Here is a 16,607-nt window from a genome sequence, read left to right as displayed (position 1 = left end):
GAAGCTTGATGTCACGAGTCAACTTCCCCTCCAAAGAAATTGTAACCCTCTCCAAAGGTAAAAAAGAAAGAAGAAGGACCCCTCACTCCAACAATTCCATCTCATGTCTTTCTCCTCTTTTCTCCATCTTTCATCTTCCTCTCTTCATCCCTTACCTTTCCATATCAAACACACCCCCATCCCCCAATCTTCCACGTCATGGAGCCCCTCCCAACCAGCAGCATTAGTGCCACGAGCTAAACTCGGAACCCCACTCACCCCGCTAGTCCTCTTTGGGATGCCCCACGAGAACTGCTCGGGAACCCGCTTCACAGTTCTACAGTTCTGGACGGAATGCTTGGCCTGTCCGAGGGAAACCATGTTACCATACTCAATGAGATGGAAGAGCTGAACAAGCTGACAATCCACGAACGAATAGACGGACAGTTTTTCCGACCGTCTCAACAAAAAACAATACCAACAATATATTCATTCCAGACGAGCACACCATCACCACAACAACTTACCTTCTCACTTCGGCGGCATCTCGGTTCTACGGCATGGACAACCCGGATAAGCTACATCGGCTATTCCACCTCTCGCCTCGATAATATTCTGCCGCTCCCGCTTCCCGGAGTCAGATCCGAGGATCCCAGTGCCTACCACGATTCCCATCCAACAAGGCAAGCCCACACTATACCCTATAGTCCAGGCACCACCCAATAATCAGCGGGATCTATACAATGTGGACACACAACCCTCGCACTGACAATAGCACCACATCCCCCACCCCCCAACCAATCGTGCCCCCGGGAATACCAAACTGCACCACCCTCCCCGTTGGGGGACCGCCGATTCCCCCCGTTACGACCTAATCGGGCCCAGCGCCCAGGGTGCCTGTCCCCCGGGGTCCCGCTGGAATCCTCCGATCGCCTACTGAAGAGCGCCGTCTTTTCGCCGATGACCGGCACTTGCAGTCGGAGGGCGACGTCGTGTGTGAATTGTATGCGCTCGGATTGGTCGAGAGGACTCGAGACTGGGTTTTGTCACTTTGTGAGGGTCGGGGCTGAGATGCTTGTCCTTCCGTGGGGACATTGACATTCCCTCTTGTTCGTGATGTTGGTGCCGTTTGCCGGTGCCAGCGGAGGACAGCAGTCCGGGGGACATGAGCTTTGGAAGGTGTAATACCTGCTTGAAAGATGAGATCAGACTACAGGATGAGGTTGTGCTGTGATGCCGTGCTGGTGTTTCAAGCCACACACGGGATGGAATGCGATTCGTTTGGATGTGATTTTGCTTCCAAGGTTACAGGCTACAGGTTACAAGGGACGGAGGTATAGGAGTTGATTTCTCCGTGGTGTATCCGGGATGATCCACTGGAAAGGCAAGGATGCATCACTATTCACGGGCTTATTTTGGGCAGCGACTGGAAATTCTCCGGTGAACGATTTGTCGTGGTAATACATCGGCCTGGACCTTGATGTGCAGAGTAAATCAGATACTCTGCGCCGACGATATCCGTTCGTGATAGACCCTGCATTCCTGTGAGGATGTTCAGAACGGCCATCGCCGAAGTCCATATACTAACCACCAGCATGTTGAATTATAGCCCAACAGAGATTGCACTCCGGACGGAGTAGCAAAGTCCGGATAGTGATACTCGTTGAGACAGACGTTCAACTCCAATCCCTGCAAATCATGGAACTCACCAAGCCCCACCAGTGACAACTGACTATCCCCAGAACCCAACTAACAATATACATATCACTACCTACCCAGACTAACCAACCAAACCCCCAAAATCAAACACAAAACCCCATCAAAAAACAAAACTCTCAACAATTATTAATACCCCATTCAAAAACCCCCTTAAACCCACTCTACGTATTCCCTTATTCATTCATTAATAATCTCGATCTCCATCATCAGACTCAAACCCCTCCGCGGAAAGTCCCCTCGGCACTCCGGAGACCCATCTTCTGACCGTCCCGAGCCAGGCCCCGGCATGCAGACTCGGGAGCGGAGGGGATTCCGGTGGGCGAAGTGGGCCCGAGAGTGTGAAGGTTCGGCGGGCGGAGCGCGGGTGTCAGGGACGGGATGGTGGGGGGGTTGAGTAGTTCGGCAGTGAAGGATGGTACATACTGCACAAAGTAAATAAGTGTTAAATAGTAAATATGTGATGACATGGGCTTAATTGCATGGTTCAATGGGGTCTGGGTTGCAGATTATGGGGAGGGGTTTTGTTTGGGTTGGTAGGTTTGGTTGTAGTGCAGTAGTATATGGACCCTGGATTTGAGGTAAGAGGCTAGTTTTCAGACAAGGATCGGGGAGAGCTATGGTACTTAAGCAGAAGAATCGAAAAAGAATGCTGTTTACATAAGTCTACATATCAGGGATCTTGTTATTCTGCATAGGCTAAAGTAACTAATAATGGCTTTCTCGATTTTGAGACCAAGTACTTTGCCCCAGCCGAACAACCACCTACCACGACCCCCAGATTTAGATCTGCTCCTGGATTAGAGGCATTGTCCGCTAGTCAAAATACAAAACACTATCTCATATATCCCGCGTAGCAAATGAATATTTATATTCAGGTGTGAGTCCGTAGGATGGGAGTGCGGCTATAGCCCCGTATAAGGTGGCGATGGGCCTGCCCAGGGTATGTATTGGATATTTGAGCCGATTATGTAGCCGCCTCCGTGCATGAGAATTACTAGTGGTGCGGGTGCGGGTTTAGGGGGGGGGATTTGATTTGATGAGTCTGATTTCATTGATGCCGTCGCACATGGGGATGGGGATGGGGATGGTTGATTCGTTCTGTTGTGGATGTGGCGAGGCGCATTTAGTTGATGGAGGTTTTGGAATATATTTTTGGGAAGGGGGTTTTCTTGAGGGTCTGCAAGTGTGTTATTACTATGTCGGAGTGTAAAGTTAGGTGTGTTGTTTTCTTTATCCCTTCAAATTCGGGGCCGATGATTCCTAGTTTCAAGACATCCTCTGTGATCTTGATTGTATCCCATGATTGTAGACGGGTTCGTTTTGTGAAGGATGTTGGACTCAAGGATCTGGAGATAGAATCAGATCTGAGCTTCCGAACATCTGCGTTGGCTTGAGACTTGTTTTATATCCCGAGGCTAAACATTGGAGTCAATGTAACAAGCTCCGGATCATGATGATTCGTTGGTGCTCTGAGGCAGGCTGATTCGTTGATTTGTACCCTCGATATGTGCATTCATCATGAAAATATAGCAAAAGGAGGCAAAATTTGGGGAAAAGCAAGGTTATGATTGTCTTCCAACTCAAATTTGCAACCGTCCTCGCCGGTGGTCTAGCGGTCCTGATGGCCCTAAGAGCATCGAGATCACTGTTATAAATGGTGTCTGGCTGGAATGAACGAGGATGACGCTTGTGTGGACTCTTCCGGACAGTGGAGTGGGGACAGTTCCTCTTTTGTTAGCTAGATGTAGAGCTATCCCTAACTTTTTTTGCCTTTTAAGATGTTTGTTATGTCAGTATAAACTAGAGAGCTAGGAGAGTCTGATAGAGCTATTTTTGAAGCTATTAAAAGGTCTTTCGTGGTTATATATGGATTTCATGTATTAGGGGTGAAAATGGGACAAGTTTATTTGGCATCGTAGGCTGGAGATTGTCCATCCTGGAAGGTTTGTATGGCGAACGAGAGGTCGAGGGGTCGAGTCGTGCAGACGAGGACTTTCTTTATTTCGGGGGTAGTCAGTGCCACAGTTGACGGTGAAGGGGATGCCGACTGTGGCTACTCCTGACGCCATGTTGAGCCTCCTTTTTACCATCATATCAGGCCTACGTACCGGGATTTCCTATGCCACGCTTTGGCTTTCCCATTCCGTTTGTGCTCAGCCCCTCGCCGCTTTTGCTCACCGAGTAGATCTGAGCACGCCTCTGATCGCCCTGATCCGCTCACTGAGCACTCGTAGCACAAAGCACCTCAATAAAAAGCAATACGCTATCCCCATCCACATGAAACTCTCTTTCTATAGGTTGACCCTACTATCCCATCCAAAAACCATTGGCATCAACAACCAGAGGTTTGATTTTGGTAGTCATTGTGACTCGGCGAAGCCTGATAATCAAGTAATCACCTACATACTGTGAAGGGCTGAAGCAAGACTTAATTCAATCTAACTAGGCCACGAACTGTGTACAAAAAGCTTAGAGTGGAGAAGGAGTGGATCAAGCAGAATAAAAGGAGAAGTAGATAGGGCGGTGGCAGAACGGGAGCGGGCTATATGGCAAGGCCATACAGATAGTGAGAAGCGGGTCTAACCTGACACATACTCCTAGGACCTCTTGCATACTAATTTCTACTGTTTCCTTGATAGGCATGGAGCTAGTCTAAGAGAAATCATATACAAATACTGGAAGACCGTAAGTTTTACTCTAGGTATCTTCTCTCTATACTAAGCATGCGTACTATAATAATTATTTCGTTAAACCCTATCTCCGGGGATTTACTAAGCCACTACTCCTAGGAACTCACTAATTGATTATTACGATCGTAACAGATGTAAAAATAGCGAGGTCAGGAATCTTAATTTCTAATAACCTTAAATAAATCTCAGCTGAATTTCGGTACAATCACAAAACAATTATGATTATTGCACAGGGCTATAGCCACCAGTATCAGGAAGACTATTGAGGAGAAGGCAAGTAATCTGCAGCAAAATCTGCGGCCTCATCGTACTCCCTCTTCTCCAAGACCTTCAGCTTGTGAGAATCAACCAAACTCGCCACGGTCTGGTTCCCTTGCAAGACAAACTGCGTACCGAGGCCCGGCTGCTCAAACCAGCCCGCAACAGGTCCCAAGGCAACAGTAATCGGTTCCATTACTTGATACACATGGTAGTTGTAGGGGAAACTACTATTCTCCGGAGCGAACAAGTTCTTAGGTGGTAGGCCGCGCTCGATGTAAGGTGCACCAAGAGGAGCCAAGAAGGTACCGGTTGGATCACCAAATCGGTCTACTTTCCGTCCTACCTCCAAGGTGGCAATTCCAGAGATGGCCGTCTGATTTGTTGTGTTTGCGAACCCATTGGCGCCGGGGTAGATAAGATAGGCGTTCGGATCTGAGACGTTCAAGCTGTACTTTGCGAGAAACTCGTAGGGGCAAAGGTCGCCAAAGCGGTGATATGTTGCGACTTCCGTTGAAAGGGGGAAGTATTGAGGGAGTTTGATTGGGCCAAGGCGTGGATCACCACACACAGCAGTCTTGTTTTGGAAGGTAATTCCTTTGCAGGGATCGGGGTAGCATCTTGCTGGGTAATCAGACTCCTAAATACGATAGGTACATACGTCAATAAAATACTAGGTCAAAAGAAGAAAGCAACCTTGTAAATAAAAATTACTGTGAGGCCTGACGGAGGAGAACAAACCGTGTTACCATTGGTATGCTTCAGCAGAACATAGGATGAAGTATCAGCCAGTGCGACTCCAAAGAGAGTAAATATCGCGATCCGCATATTGGCAGGAAAGTTCGATAGAGAAAGAAGAGAAAGCCAGGTGATGATCGTACTTAGCATGGACTGCGAGACGATTAGCTTTTGGAAATTTCCAGCTTTCCCTTAGCATCTTATATAGCTTATCATGCTCTACGTCCCTTGAGACCATAGCGTAGCGTTTAGTTGGAATTCGAGCCTAGGAATGCGTTCTCTGTTCTAATTTTCAGCTCAGCGTATCATGAGGTTCATGATCAAAGTGAAAAATATTCCATATGGCAGAGTAGTACTCCATTCGTTTTCATGAATGTGGGCGTAGGGTTAGGCGTTCTCGATCATAGGATTCTACTCTGTCTAAAAGCTGTTGAAATCTTATTGGGTAATCATGTACTTTATGTTGATGGAATGCCAATCCATTAGAAAGGGTGGGGGTAAATTGTATAAGGGAAAACCATGTCCATGGCTTAAATACTTCGGCAGTAAGTTCCGAATTTGGAATTTACCCCTTAGTGGCCGCTCAGAGCGACCCCATACCCTTTCACTCGTTATATTGGGAGTCGACTTCAGATTATCGGGTAAGGCTGGAACCACCACCACGAAAAAATTTACAAAGGATAAGTCAAATAACACCGATCAATCACTCTAGGGCTAGCTGTAAACGTGGTGATATTTGAAAACGAAAAGTGCCTATAAAACTAATAACTTCCTGAGATTTACGTATAGCATAACAGGAAATAGATAAAGAAAGCCTTACGGCAGCCATGGTTACCCGACTATAGCGATGTTTACTTGGCGTCTACCGTCGCATAAACCAAGTAGGTGCTGAGCCGCTCAGCGCTCACGCACTTAGCGTTCAGGTGGGCTCGGATTCGACAGTTCACTCACCTAAGCATTCTTCACCCAGGGAGTGACATCCCGCCCAAAAATGTGCCTATTTACTTGTGATCAAGAGGGATATATGGCGGTGTAGGGCCGCACGCCGTGTCTTTGCTTCTCAAGCTTTGACTGTCATTCCACAAAGGCTGATCCCAGCGATACATATGATCCGTGGCTTTGCCATTATTTGTGTTATTCGACGGAAAATAAGGGTGAGGAACAGCCATTCCCGGAGAAACACTGGAAAAAGCCCCGGATGCAATGTGGAGACCAACAGAGCCTATTCATCCTGGGATCGCGCAGCACGTTTGTCAGCACTTCAGAGCGCTCGAGGCATCATTGGCTCCTGTCATTGCGGATACACCTTGTCTATCTCGGAATGTGCTGGTGACCATCTGGCCAAAATGCCATAGGTAAGGTTTTGATCGATGAAATGTAAGATAATGATCAGAGACTTGCACTCCAGGATGCAGCAAATTCAATTCAATCTAATGAAGTGACTTTGCAGAATACAGTTCAAATACTGTAGACAAACAGACACAAAGTTCCCAGAACCTAATAATACTATGTATTCGAAGATGCAGCAAGATTGACTAGAGTCGTCCCTTCGATGGAGAGTAGCTTGTTGATAGCCTACATTACTTGAGGGGTAAGCCTCCAATTGGGCGGCTGTAGGTCCTACCATACTGTCAAGATATGACCAAAAGAATGATGCGTTAAGTAAATGTTCAAGTGTGTAACAACGAAGGCAATTGAACTTTAGAAGCAAATATAAATCAAAATAGACAGAAACGGCGTACGACATAGCTTTGAATCCAACATTGTCGTTTCTGCCGCGAGCCTATTTTAAGTACTAGTTTTTCAAATCGGTAATTCCCAATCAAGCTTTACTACGGCGTCAATCAGGCTGAGGATGTATTTTTTTTTTGAGGTATTGATTGTTATACGTGTAGGATCGGGCATATTGGCCGCCGCGTCACCTCACCATCTGATCCTCCACTGCATGCTATTAAAGGTTCTTGTACGCTTCATAGACCAGTACTATGGCTGGTAGGAACTCCACATAACTTTGTAACTCCAAGCTTAGAGCGGTCTCAACTATCAAGGTAAACCGGAATGGACCTACTTCGATGACACGAGCCTCGCGCAAAACATATCAAATATGTTCATTGCCCATAGAAGCCTTCCATATTAGTCGTATATGAGAGGGAAATGAATAATAAAATATCTTTGTATTCAACAGTCCTTCCACACGGTATGGAGATAAAGTCCAAATATCATACGACAGTCCATCTCACCCCGATTTCTGGAAAACCATTCATGCTAACGATAGGATCACGGCTTGTCAAAATGCATTACCGTTTACCTATTACCGGCTATTGATATCTTGCGCTCTTACTTATTACTATCTGAAGTGAGCTGAGGGAATTAGAAGAGGCGGAGTTTGATCTCATTTTCATATACATCGCAAGTAAAATCAGGTACCTCAACCTCTTTAGTATGTTCAGGGATCAGAATAAGTCAAATAATATTAAGAGCGTTGATACTTAAACCTATAGTTAATGAGCACCTGTCATGAAGGAATAACAGTAGCCACTATACTAAGCCAGGAATGTTAGTTTGCTACTTAGTTTGAGGCTAAACTAACCTAGAACTTTTAACAGGAAAGTGACAGAAAAACCAGCACCTTGTGCATCGATAGATAAGAAAAGCTTCGATAAATCAGATAAAACGAAGTGTACTACAGTACAGCGAAGATTAAGAAAGGCGAACTGACATAAGACAGAGTGAAAGACCCCCTCAAAATCAAAAGCAAATTCGAAGTTCAGATTTAGTAACAAAAGCTGAACTCGGTAGTCTCACTTTCTTCAGTCGTCACACACGCCCAAATCCGACCTTTTGAGTCTGCAATCATAGCAGCCCCGATAAAATTAGGACACCACCGGTCATTAGCCAATTGGCCCTGAACTTTAGCCACGATACCATCCATAGAGGTGGCACCCGTCTCACCAGCCTGACACATCCACTTCTTCTCTGTTACTTCCGTCATGGCCTTCAGATATTGCGTAAAATCCAATTGACCCAAAAATTTTTGCGTTTCGTCATGAGCGCGGCAAATATGCATATGGATCTGCTCCTGACTACGCGTGCGCACCGAATTGATGGCTAAGGCACCCTTACCCGGCTTCCAAAGCTGCTGACCCCATGTCCAAGGATCCTCGACATACAGCTCTCGGATACCAGGAATCAGCTGCGTCGCCGTAATTAAGTTGTCGTCCATCAAGACCCAGTCGAAGTTTCCCGAGCTCGCCTTTCGGGTTGGACAGCCGTGTTGCAAGCAGAGGCATAGCTTTTGAAACCATAGGTAGCAGGCATCACATTCGCTGTTGTCGTCGATACAGCCTAAGCCACAATATGTGAGCCCGCTGTGAGTGTGGCTTTTTGTTTTGCAATTGTTGAGATCGCAGTGCCGGCATTCTGGTCTTTTGAGTTGGTCGCACTGGCAGAATTGGACGTTCATGGATGATATTTGGTTGTATTTGCAGATTTGGCCAGTTCCCACGGAGCTCCTGTCGCTGTCGGCAATGGGCTCTTGTGCGCGAGAGGATACGGTCAGAAGTAGCCCAAGGAAGAAGTAGAAGATCGGGGTAGCTTGGATTGCCTTCATGATTTGGGAAGAAACCTTAGTGCCAGAGAAAATCTTCTCGTAGACCAGTTGAACTAATCGAAATCCAGTAGGTCGTCATATTTAATATGTATTCACATAAGATGGCACTGCAAAATTGTCATGGGATAGGATATTTCTGCTATACCCCTAGACGAATTGATGATGAATAGATGACTTATAGCCTACTACCTATAATTCGTCGGAAAGTCCTAACGGTTCTCTCCCATCCTTCAAGCCAATTCTACCCACGGTACAGTTACGAGTCTAGACTACGAGCCTCTTTTCACCTAGAACATTAAGTCTTTCTCGTAAGCCTTTCCGCCAAGGCTTCCCATGCAAAGTATGACGCGTATATGTTTCTGAGTGTCTATGCGAAATTCTACATTTTCCACCTTTTTCTTTTCTGGAAATTTGAGAACTTACTCTTCTATCTTGACTCAACCTCTTACCATGATGGAAAAATGTAACCGGCAACGAGGGGATGTACAAGAACGATATGAAAACTGCATAGATAGGGAGCGAACCAACAGTTACTATATTACGGTATTCAGGACTGGTACTAATGCTTAGGAGCCGTGTGGCCCGTGAATTACGTTAACTAGTTAACTAACTGTTAACTAATATCCAAACAGACTTACCAAGTACTCACTAAGCAAAATAGGAAAGCCCATCATGGCATAGGAAAAATGTTACGTATAGCGGCCTATGTAGAGTGTTGCCGTCAACTCCACCCCGTGCAGGCAGACAACCTTAGTCCCGTATTGCTAGGCCAATCACAGGCTTGGCAGCACCACCCCCACCGTACGATAATCCACTTGTCGCAGGGGTTTCTGGAGACCTTCAGGCACCAGCAAGTCACGTTTCCCGTCCTCAACATCCTGTACAAAGTTGTAAATTGCAGAGGCCCCTTGACGCGGAGCTTTGCGAAAGCCTTTGGCCGTACTGAAGCAATTGAACTTCAATTGAGCTCAAATGGGTGTGTTCCAGCTGTCTCTGCGACAGAAACAATTGCATGACTGACAAGCGTCTCCAGGTTACTCCGAGGTACGGTCAGATTGAGCCTTTGACATGAAGTATACAACACCTCTCTGACGGGCTAATAGATCTACTGCCATCTTTGTGGCGTCAGCTTCAACATCGCCCGAAGCCGGAAACCGGGAGAGCCGGATCTGGCTAGCTGGGACTACGCTGGCCAACAATGTGCTGAGCCTGGAATCGAAGAGGTAGATTTGGAAAAATGCGCTCAGAATGGCTGCTTAGCGGCAATTAGCTATCCGAAGAACGATGGCGACAACATGCTTGAAGATCCAGATTACGTTCCTCCGGATGAAGATGACTACAGCGACCCTCGTGAATACGATTCAGAGTATGATTCAGACACTTCCATGAGTATCTCTGGGGATGATAATGGCGACAGCGACTCGGACCATGATAATGAAAACAAGGATCCTCAAGTCGATTGTTACTCAGACTGGTTGGCGGAAACCCTGAATCCGCAAGCCAGATTCTCCGGGGAACCCGTTGGGCACTTTGGCTTTATCAATAAGCGTTATCGCAATGAATCCGTATTTCCGATCAAGTCAACTACCTTGTCAGACTACGACCCGGAAGAGTTGGAGCATATTCCCAGTCGGACCTGCACAGAAGCAAATGCGTACTCGGGCTTTTCGATCTCACTCGAAGAGATGAAAGGGTGTCGCACCGCCCAGTGTCTGGTCCATAAGAGTGCCATACAGGATCCATCACAGAGTATCGAATTCCACGAGCCCTGGGAGGTTTCTGAAGATTGGTTTCTGTCAGGGTTGAGTGATGGAATACCGTCTCGCGATTGTGGTTACCCAAAAGTGTGGCCTGCGCAAGGTGGAGTCGACAGGCCGCGAGCGGAGAATATCAATTTTGATGTGAGTTGTCTTCTCAATTTCAAGGTCCAAGATTTTGAACTGCCATTCAACTCGCAAAGAAGCTAATCGTAAGTAGCCGGAATGGACACCCCCACAAGATTTGCCGATGCCGTTCCACCCTTGGTGTTTCGATATCTTCTGCCGTCAGTCCAAAGCTCGGCTCAACCGCATCAATATCTCAGGCCTTATCAAGTGGCGCAATGCCGAGTTTACCTATGAGGACTTTCACAGTTTCCCTTGGTCAGGAGATGTCTTCGAAGGCCAAGATCAATTTTGGCAGCATGTTCCAGGCAAAGAGTATCTGGCTGCCAACCCCCTTTACGTGCCAGGCTTAGAGACCTTTTTGCTGAATGCAGGCAGAAAAGAAGAGGACTTATCTCACGATGAAATGGAGGAGTTCGAATTTTCGAACAAAAGTCACACTTCATTGCAAGTTGGTCACGATGATGTGTTTGTTTCCCTACCGCCAGAGATACGTCTGCTATTAGCCAATTTCCTGGATGCCGGCGACCTCACCAATTTAAGGGTCGCTTCCAAGACGTTCACCAGCCTTCCAAATAGCGTATGGCGGCGCCTTGTCCGAGAGGAGATGCCCTGGCTATGGGAATCTTGGTCTGACGGCGAGGAAGACCACGTTCCTTCTTTCTGGACAACGGTGACCGCGAACGATCTCCTGTTCCTCAAGGAAGTACGAGAGCACTATTCAGCACAACTGAGTGATGTTGGTACTCCAACTAGCGAGGCGGTCAATTCCCTGCTTCCATTTCCAAAAGAGGTACCGAACCAGCTGAGGCTGCTCAGAGGAAGCACAAATTGGCACGGGGTTTACACTCAGATTAAGAAAAATTGGAGCAGTCTCAGGGGACTGCGGAATCGACAGCGGATTTGGGAAAATGTGGAAGAGATTATCAAGCGGATTGAAAAGTACGAAACGCAGGTTTGAGAGCAGACCTCGTTCATTACGTTATCTTGCGGGATAGCAAGATAGTAGTAGCTGATGGAGGATCTCATAATGCAAATGCAACATAACCAAGAGAACTGTATATATCGTACACCAAAACTTTTGATAATAACTGCTTGTGTTGGGCTATAGCAGGATAGTAGTGGCTAAGAGAGGACCTCGCAATGCAAATTGTAGCCACTACAAACTTAAGGTACCCACCACACAAAGCCAAACATTCCGCTGATGGGTAGTTTCTATTCCAGTCATTGTCAGTATGTATATATCTCTTCTACCTTTATGCCTCTTTTAAATTCCAAAGAGTTCTCTTGAGAGTTCAGCCATCAGATCTTACTTCTCGGCCGCTATATTCAATAACCAGTATTTGGTTGCTATACCCCGAGACCCCCCTCCCAGAGCCAGACCAAGCCACTCCAAGCCTCCACTCCACCTGTCTCCAGAATCGGGTATCACCGCAATGATCTCTTCAGCCCCCTGGCCGCATGACCCATAGCATGAATGACTATCGCTTATACAGACCTTGAGTCAAAGCTCTGGAAATCTATGAGCAGCTATGAACTACCGTATTGGCTAGTATACACCATTGACGAATGGGAGAAACGGGATAAACTGGTAGGAAAATCAGATGAAAGGATTGATTGAGGAAGGTAGAAAATCTCTGCAAGGACACGTTGAGGCGTCCTTGTAGCGACTTTCATCAATCGGCTTTCTGAGGAGGACAGTCTCTGGGACAAAATCGACAGGGAATCGGACCCCTACGAGTATTTGAGCTTCTGGATCGATCTACTTCTCAACAAAACCGCACAATTCGAGCTTTATGGAATTTCATATGCGGAGTTTCTATCGCAAAGAGCGAGTGTCAAATCAACACCGATATATTCGAGACTTTCCTCGGCGTTGCACGACCTAGTCCCAGAGCGAGACCATTGGTTCTTAAACAGAAAAGGGACCAATATTGATGATGTACAAGACAGGATTTCCGCGTCTACGCTCCATACAGACCCTCAGCTATCCGATGTCATCAAGGCAAACTGCAAAGATGTTGTTTCAGTTCGACAGACTCTACGTCTTATTGAGCGCGACGCAGTCATGGAATATCGCGTCAAAACAACTGATCACTACTTCGGTACTCTTTCACAAGATGACCTTTGGACCAAGTATCTGACCAGCTCGTCAAGAATCTCTATTTGTGCGACTTTACTATGATAGCATTATCAAAACGCTGCCGGGTCATTATTGAAACGTTACGGGAACAGAGTGAAAGGAAATGGGACAAGCTGTCCCGTATTGAGGTTATGCTGTACGTCCAACGCTTATTGGAATGCCTTGGAAAGTTGAAGATGGAATTTGAAGCCGTTCGTGAATAGATAGCTCTACGTTTATGATTGACTAGCATGTTAATAATATCAAGCAAATTATAGCGAAGACAAAGAGATCAAATTAAAAAATATCTGAAGATCCAGAACAGAGTGACCTCGCTGCCTAGATACTGCGTACAATTATTCCTAGTGCTTGCGAGGCACCCAAGGACCTCAATCTCCTCTGAATTTCAGCCATACAAGCGTTTTCTGGCCCATAGTATACCTACTTTCATGGAGGTCTGTTTACATTTACAAGGCACATAATCGTTTATAGTATATCTGATTTCATTGACTATTCTCAGGGATAAACCATCGAAAAAACTCCAATGGAGCCTGTCATCCAAAACACTTTCATCAAGATACATAAGGAAAACGACAATAGGAAAAAGGAAAAGGAAATATAAATAAGGAAATCATAACAGCAGTAACCAAAATATCGGGAGAAACAAGTGGGGGAATAAATCCTCACGCTCGTCCCGACCCAAGCGCGAGGGACGGAGATCCACGACGGAATCCAGATCATCACGACCAAAGCAAACGCAGCACGCCATGCAAATGACTTCAATGCCAGACAAAGACGACATTGAAACAAGAAAAAGAGGAAACAATATGCCAATTTTGTGTAAACATCAACATCCATCACGCGAACCCGAACCCAAGCCCTTTAATGAAACATTTACTGGGTCTGGGGAGCAGCGGCGAGGACCTCGGCGGTAGCCTCGTCAGAGTACTTCTTGAAGTTCTCGTTGAAGAGCTTGCCGAGCTTGTTGACCTCGTCGGAGAAGGAGGTGGTGGCGGTCCAGCTGTTCTTGGGGTTGAGGAGCTCGTCGGGAACACCGGGGCAGGCCTTGGGGACGGGCAGGTTGAAGACATCGTAGGTCTCGTACTCGGCCTTGGCGAGCTCGCCGGAGTGGATGGCGTCGAGGATGGCACGGGTGTACTTGAGAGGGCAACGCTTGCCGCCGGTGGTGGCACCGGCACCGACCCAACCGGTGTTGAGCAACCAGGCGTTGGCCTTGTGCTCCTTGATCTTCTCGGCGAGCATGGAGGCGTAGCGCATGGGGTGCAGGGCCAGGAAGGGCTGGGCGAAGCAAGAGGAGAAGGTGGCCTGGGGCTCGGTGACACCGTCCTCGGTACCGGCCATCTTGGAGGTGTAACCGGAGATGAAGTGGAACATGGTCTGCTCGGGGGTGAGCTTGGAGATGGGGGGCAGGACACCGCGGGCATCGCAAGTGAGCAGGATGATGTTGGTGGGGTGGTTCTCGCTCTTGCAGGGGATCTTGGCGTTCTCGATGTACTCGATGGGGTAGGCGCAGCGGGTGTTCTCGGTGAGGGAGGAGTCATCGTAGTCGACAACACGGGTGATGGGGTCGAAGACAACGTTCTCGAGGACGGAGCCGAAGCGGATGGCGTTGAAAATATCGGGCTCCTTCTCGCCGGAGAGGCCAATGCACTTGGCGTAGCAGCCACCCTCGATGTTGAAGACACCAGTGTCGGTCCAGCAGTGCTCGTCGTCACCAATCAGCTTACGCTTGGGGTCGGCAGACAGGGTGGTCTTGCCGGTACCGGACAGACCGAAGAAGACAGTAACATCGCCGTTCTCACCCTCATTGGCAGAAGAGTGCAGGGTCAGGACGTTGTGCTTGACGGGCATCTCGTAGAAGAGGACAGTGAAGACACCCTTCTTCATCTCACCGGCGTACTCGGTACCCAGGATGATCATCTCCTTCTCGGCAAAGTTGATGGCGACGGAGGTGGCAGAGGTCATACCCTCAGTGAAGCGGTTGGCGGGGAAAGAACCCGCGTTGTAGATGACATAGTCGGGGTGGAAGTGCTCAAGCTCCTCACGAGTAGGGCGGATCAGCATGTTGCGCATGAACAGGGCGTGGTAGGCGCGAGCGCAGACAACGCGAACGCTAATACGGTAGCGCTCATCCCAGCCAGCATAACCATCGATGACATAGATGCGGTTACGGGTGTTCAGGTAGTCGACAGCACGCTCACGGTTGATGCGCCAGACCTGCAGGGGTGTATAGTTAGTATTGAGTAAATGACGTCATGCACGTGAAGAGCCTCGGTCCCGCGGGGAAGTGGCGATCTCAAGCCGAACATCGCGGAAAAGAAGAGGGGTAAGTGGAAAACTGAGAATGCAGAGGAAAAAGGAGATTTGGGATGAAGAATTCGATCCAACCAAAGCCACATCGAATAGGTTGCACCATGTAGAGTGCCAGAAAAGCTTGACTCTTTCCAGATGCATATGCAAGGGATCCCTGGTGGAGCCAGGGCAACCCTTGATGTAGACCAGGCAGATATGCAATTGAACAACCACCAAAAATCACGCATAGTAATGAATCAAAAATGGCTCAAACTTACATCAGGAGTCATGGGCTTGTTGACGGGTCCCCACCAGACTTGATCTTGGGAGGACTCCTCCTTGACAATACGCTTATCGGAGGGGGAACGACCAGTCTTAGCACCAGAGTAAGCACTCAAGGCACCGCTGGAGGTGATGGCAGTGCCGGTCTCGTAGACAAGAGCATCCTCATAGAGGGCAGGAACAGAAGGGTTGGCGATCTATAAGTTTGAGGACATGATATGTCAGTAACAGTACTTGAGAGTCAAGCGCCAACGACCAGGTCGAGTCTCAAGCGCACGGACAAGAAGGGATCTTCCTTACAATTGCGACTCGGTCATAGTCAATGTGCGCAGTCTCGTGGAGCTCCTCCTCCAGCTCGGTGTGGCTCTTGCCGGGCCTGTGATAGAAGGAAAGACAAGATGGTTAGCGACGACGAGGTTCAAGATATAGAACGATAATGGACAAGAAGGTTTGACATACTGGACACCACCAGGGTGCAGCGCCGTGCGATTCACAGATGTGGCAACCATGTTTCTGAGTGAAGTAGAATGATAATTGTTGTTGCGTTGTTTCGCAATTTGCTGTTGAAAGAAATCCGCAGCCAAAGGACCTGGGGATGCCGGGCGACCGGAGGGTATATAATTCTTTCCAGCAGGGGCCATAGTCTCTCAAGAATTGGTATGAAGGAGGTTTTCCCCTTGTGCTTTCTCCACAGTTCCACGGGTGATGTCGGGGGTGTAAGGCCGAGCTGAAGCGGAGCGGGTACCGATGGTGATGGAAGATGAGGCGTTGCCGTGGATTGCCAGTGAATTGTGAGTACCTGATTGCCTAATGGGCCCGTCGACTGGCCTAGTCAGCTGGGTCCGACTTGTCCCGAAACGGAGGGTACGAACACACGAATTCGACCCGGAACGGGTTGATGTGTGTTCGGAATGGGAATGGGGGTTAGGTACCGACTATCAAAAAAAAGGTATGTTATTTTTGGATTTTTAATTCGAGGTAAGAAAAGAAAAAAGCCGCAAAATAATGTGCTG

At 47.8% G+C, this 16,607-nt stretch overlaps 4 protein-coding genes across 4 annotated transcripts; 1 reads left to right on the top strand and 3 right to left on the bottom strand.

Moving 5' to 3' along the window:
- Positions 1-4,647: 4,647 nt before the first annotated feature.
- Positions 4,648-5,474, bottom strand: N7473_002932 (TNT domain-containing protein; the record flags this gene model as incomplete). The annotated part of the gene is made up of 2 exons (XM_057148872.1): positions 4,648-5,286; positions 5,388-5,474. 2 exons carry the CDS (start codon positions 5,472-5,474, stop codon positions 4,648-4,650), a joined length of 726 nt encoding a protein of 241 aa, XP_057012526.1.
- Positions 5,475-8,157: 2,683 nt separating this feature from the next.
- N7473_002931 (uncharacterized protein) lies at positions 8,158-8,994 on the bottom strand (the record flags this gene model as incomplete). The annotated part of the gene is made up of 1 exon (XM_057148871.1): positions 8,158-8,994. The coding sequence occupies one exon, from the start codon at positions 8,992-8,994 to the stop codon at positions 8,158-8,160; it is 837 nt and encodes a 278-aa protein (XP_057012525.1).
- Positions 8,995-9,966: 972 nt separating this feature from the next.
- On the top strand, positions 9,967-11,838 carry N7473_002930 (uncharacterized protein; the record flags this gene model as incomplete). The annotated part of the gene is made up of 4 exons (XM_057148870.1): positions 9,967-9,970; positions 10,028-10,038; positions 10,098-10,895; positions 10,972-11,838. The coding sequence occupies 4 exons, from the start codon at positions 9,967-9,969 to the stop codon at positions 11,836-11,838; spliced, it is 1,680 nt and encodes a 559-aa protein (XP_057012524.1).
- Positions 11,839-13,484: 1,646 nt separating this feature from the next.
- On the bottom strand, positions 13,485-16,261 carry acuF (phosphoenolpyruvate carboxykinase PCK1). The gene is made up of 4 exons (XM_057148869.1): positions 16,054-16,261; positions 15,895-15,970; positions 15,591-15,791; positions 13,485-15,237 (listed from the first exon to the last, which is right to left on the bottom strand). The coding sequence occupies exons 1-4, from the start codon at positions 16,233-16,235 to the stop codon at positions 13,894-13,896; spliced, it is 1,803 nt and encodes a 600-aa protein (XP_057012523.1). The 5' UTR covers positions 16,236-16,261; the 3' UTR covers positions 13,485-13,893.
- Between the last annotated feature and the right edge of the window lie 346 nt (positions 16,262-16,607).

The sequence above is a fragment of the Penicillium subrubescens genome (genome assembly GCF_028828155.1).
Source record: "Penicillium subrubescens strain IBT 31985 chromosome Unknown utg000002l_segment0_segment0, whole genome shotgun sequence".
Taxonomy (NCBI): domain Eukaryota; kingdom Fungi; phylum Ascomycota; class Eurotiomycetes; order Eurotiales; family Aspergillaceae; genus Penicillium; species Penicillium subrubescens.
Note: the sequence above shows the minus strand (reverse complement) of the source record. Positions and strands in the feature narration are given on the sequence as shown.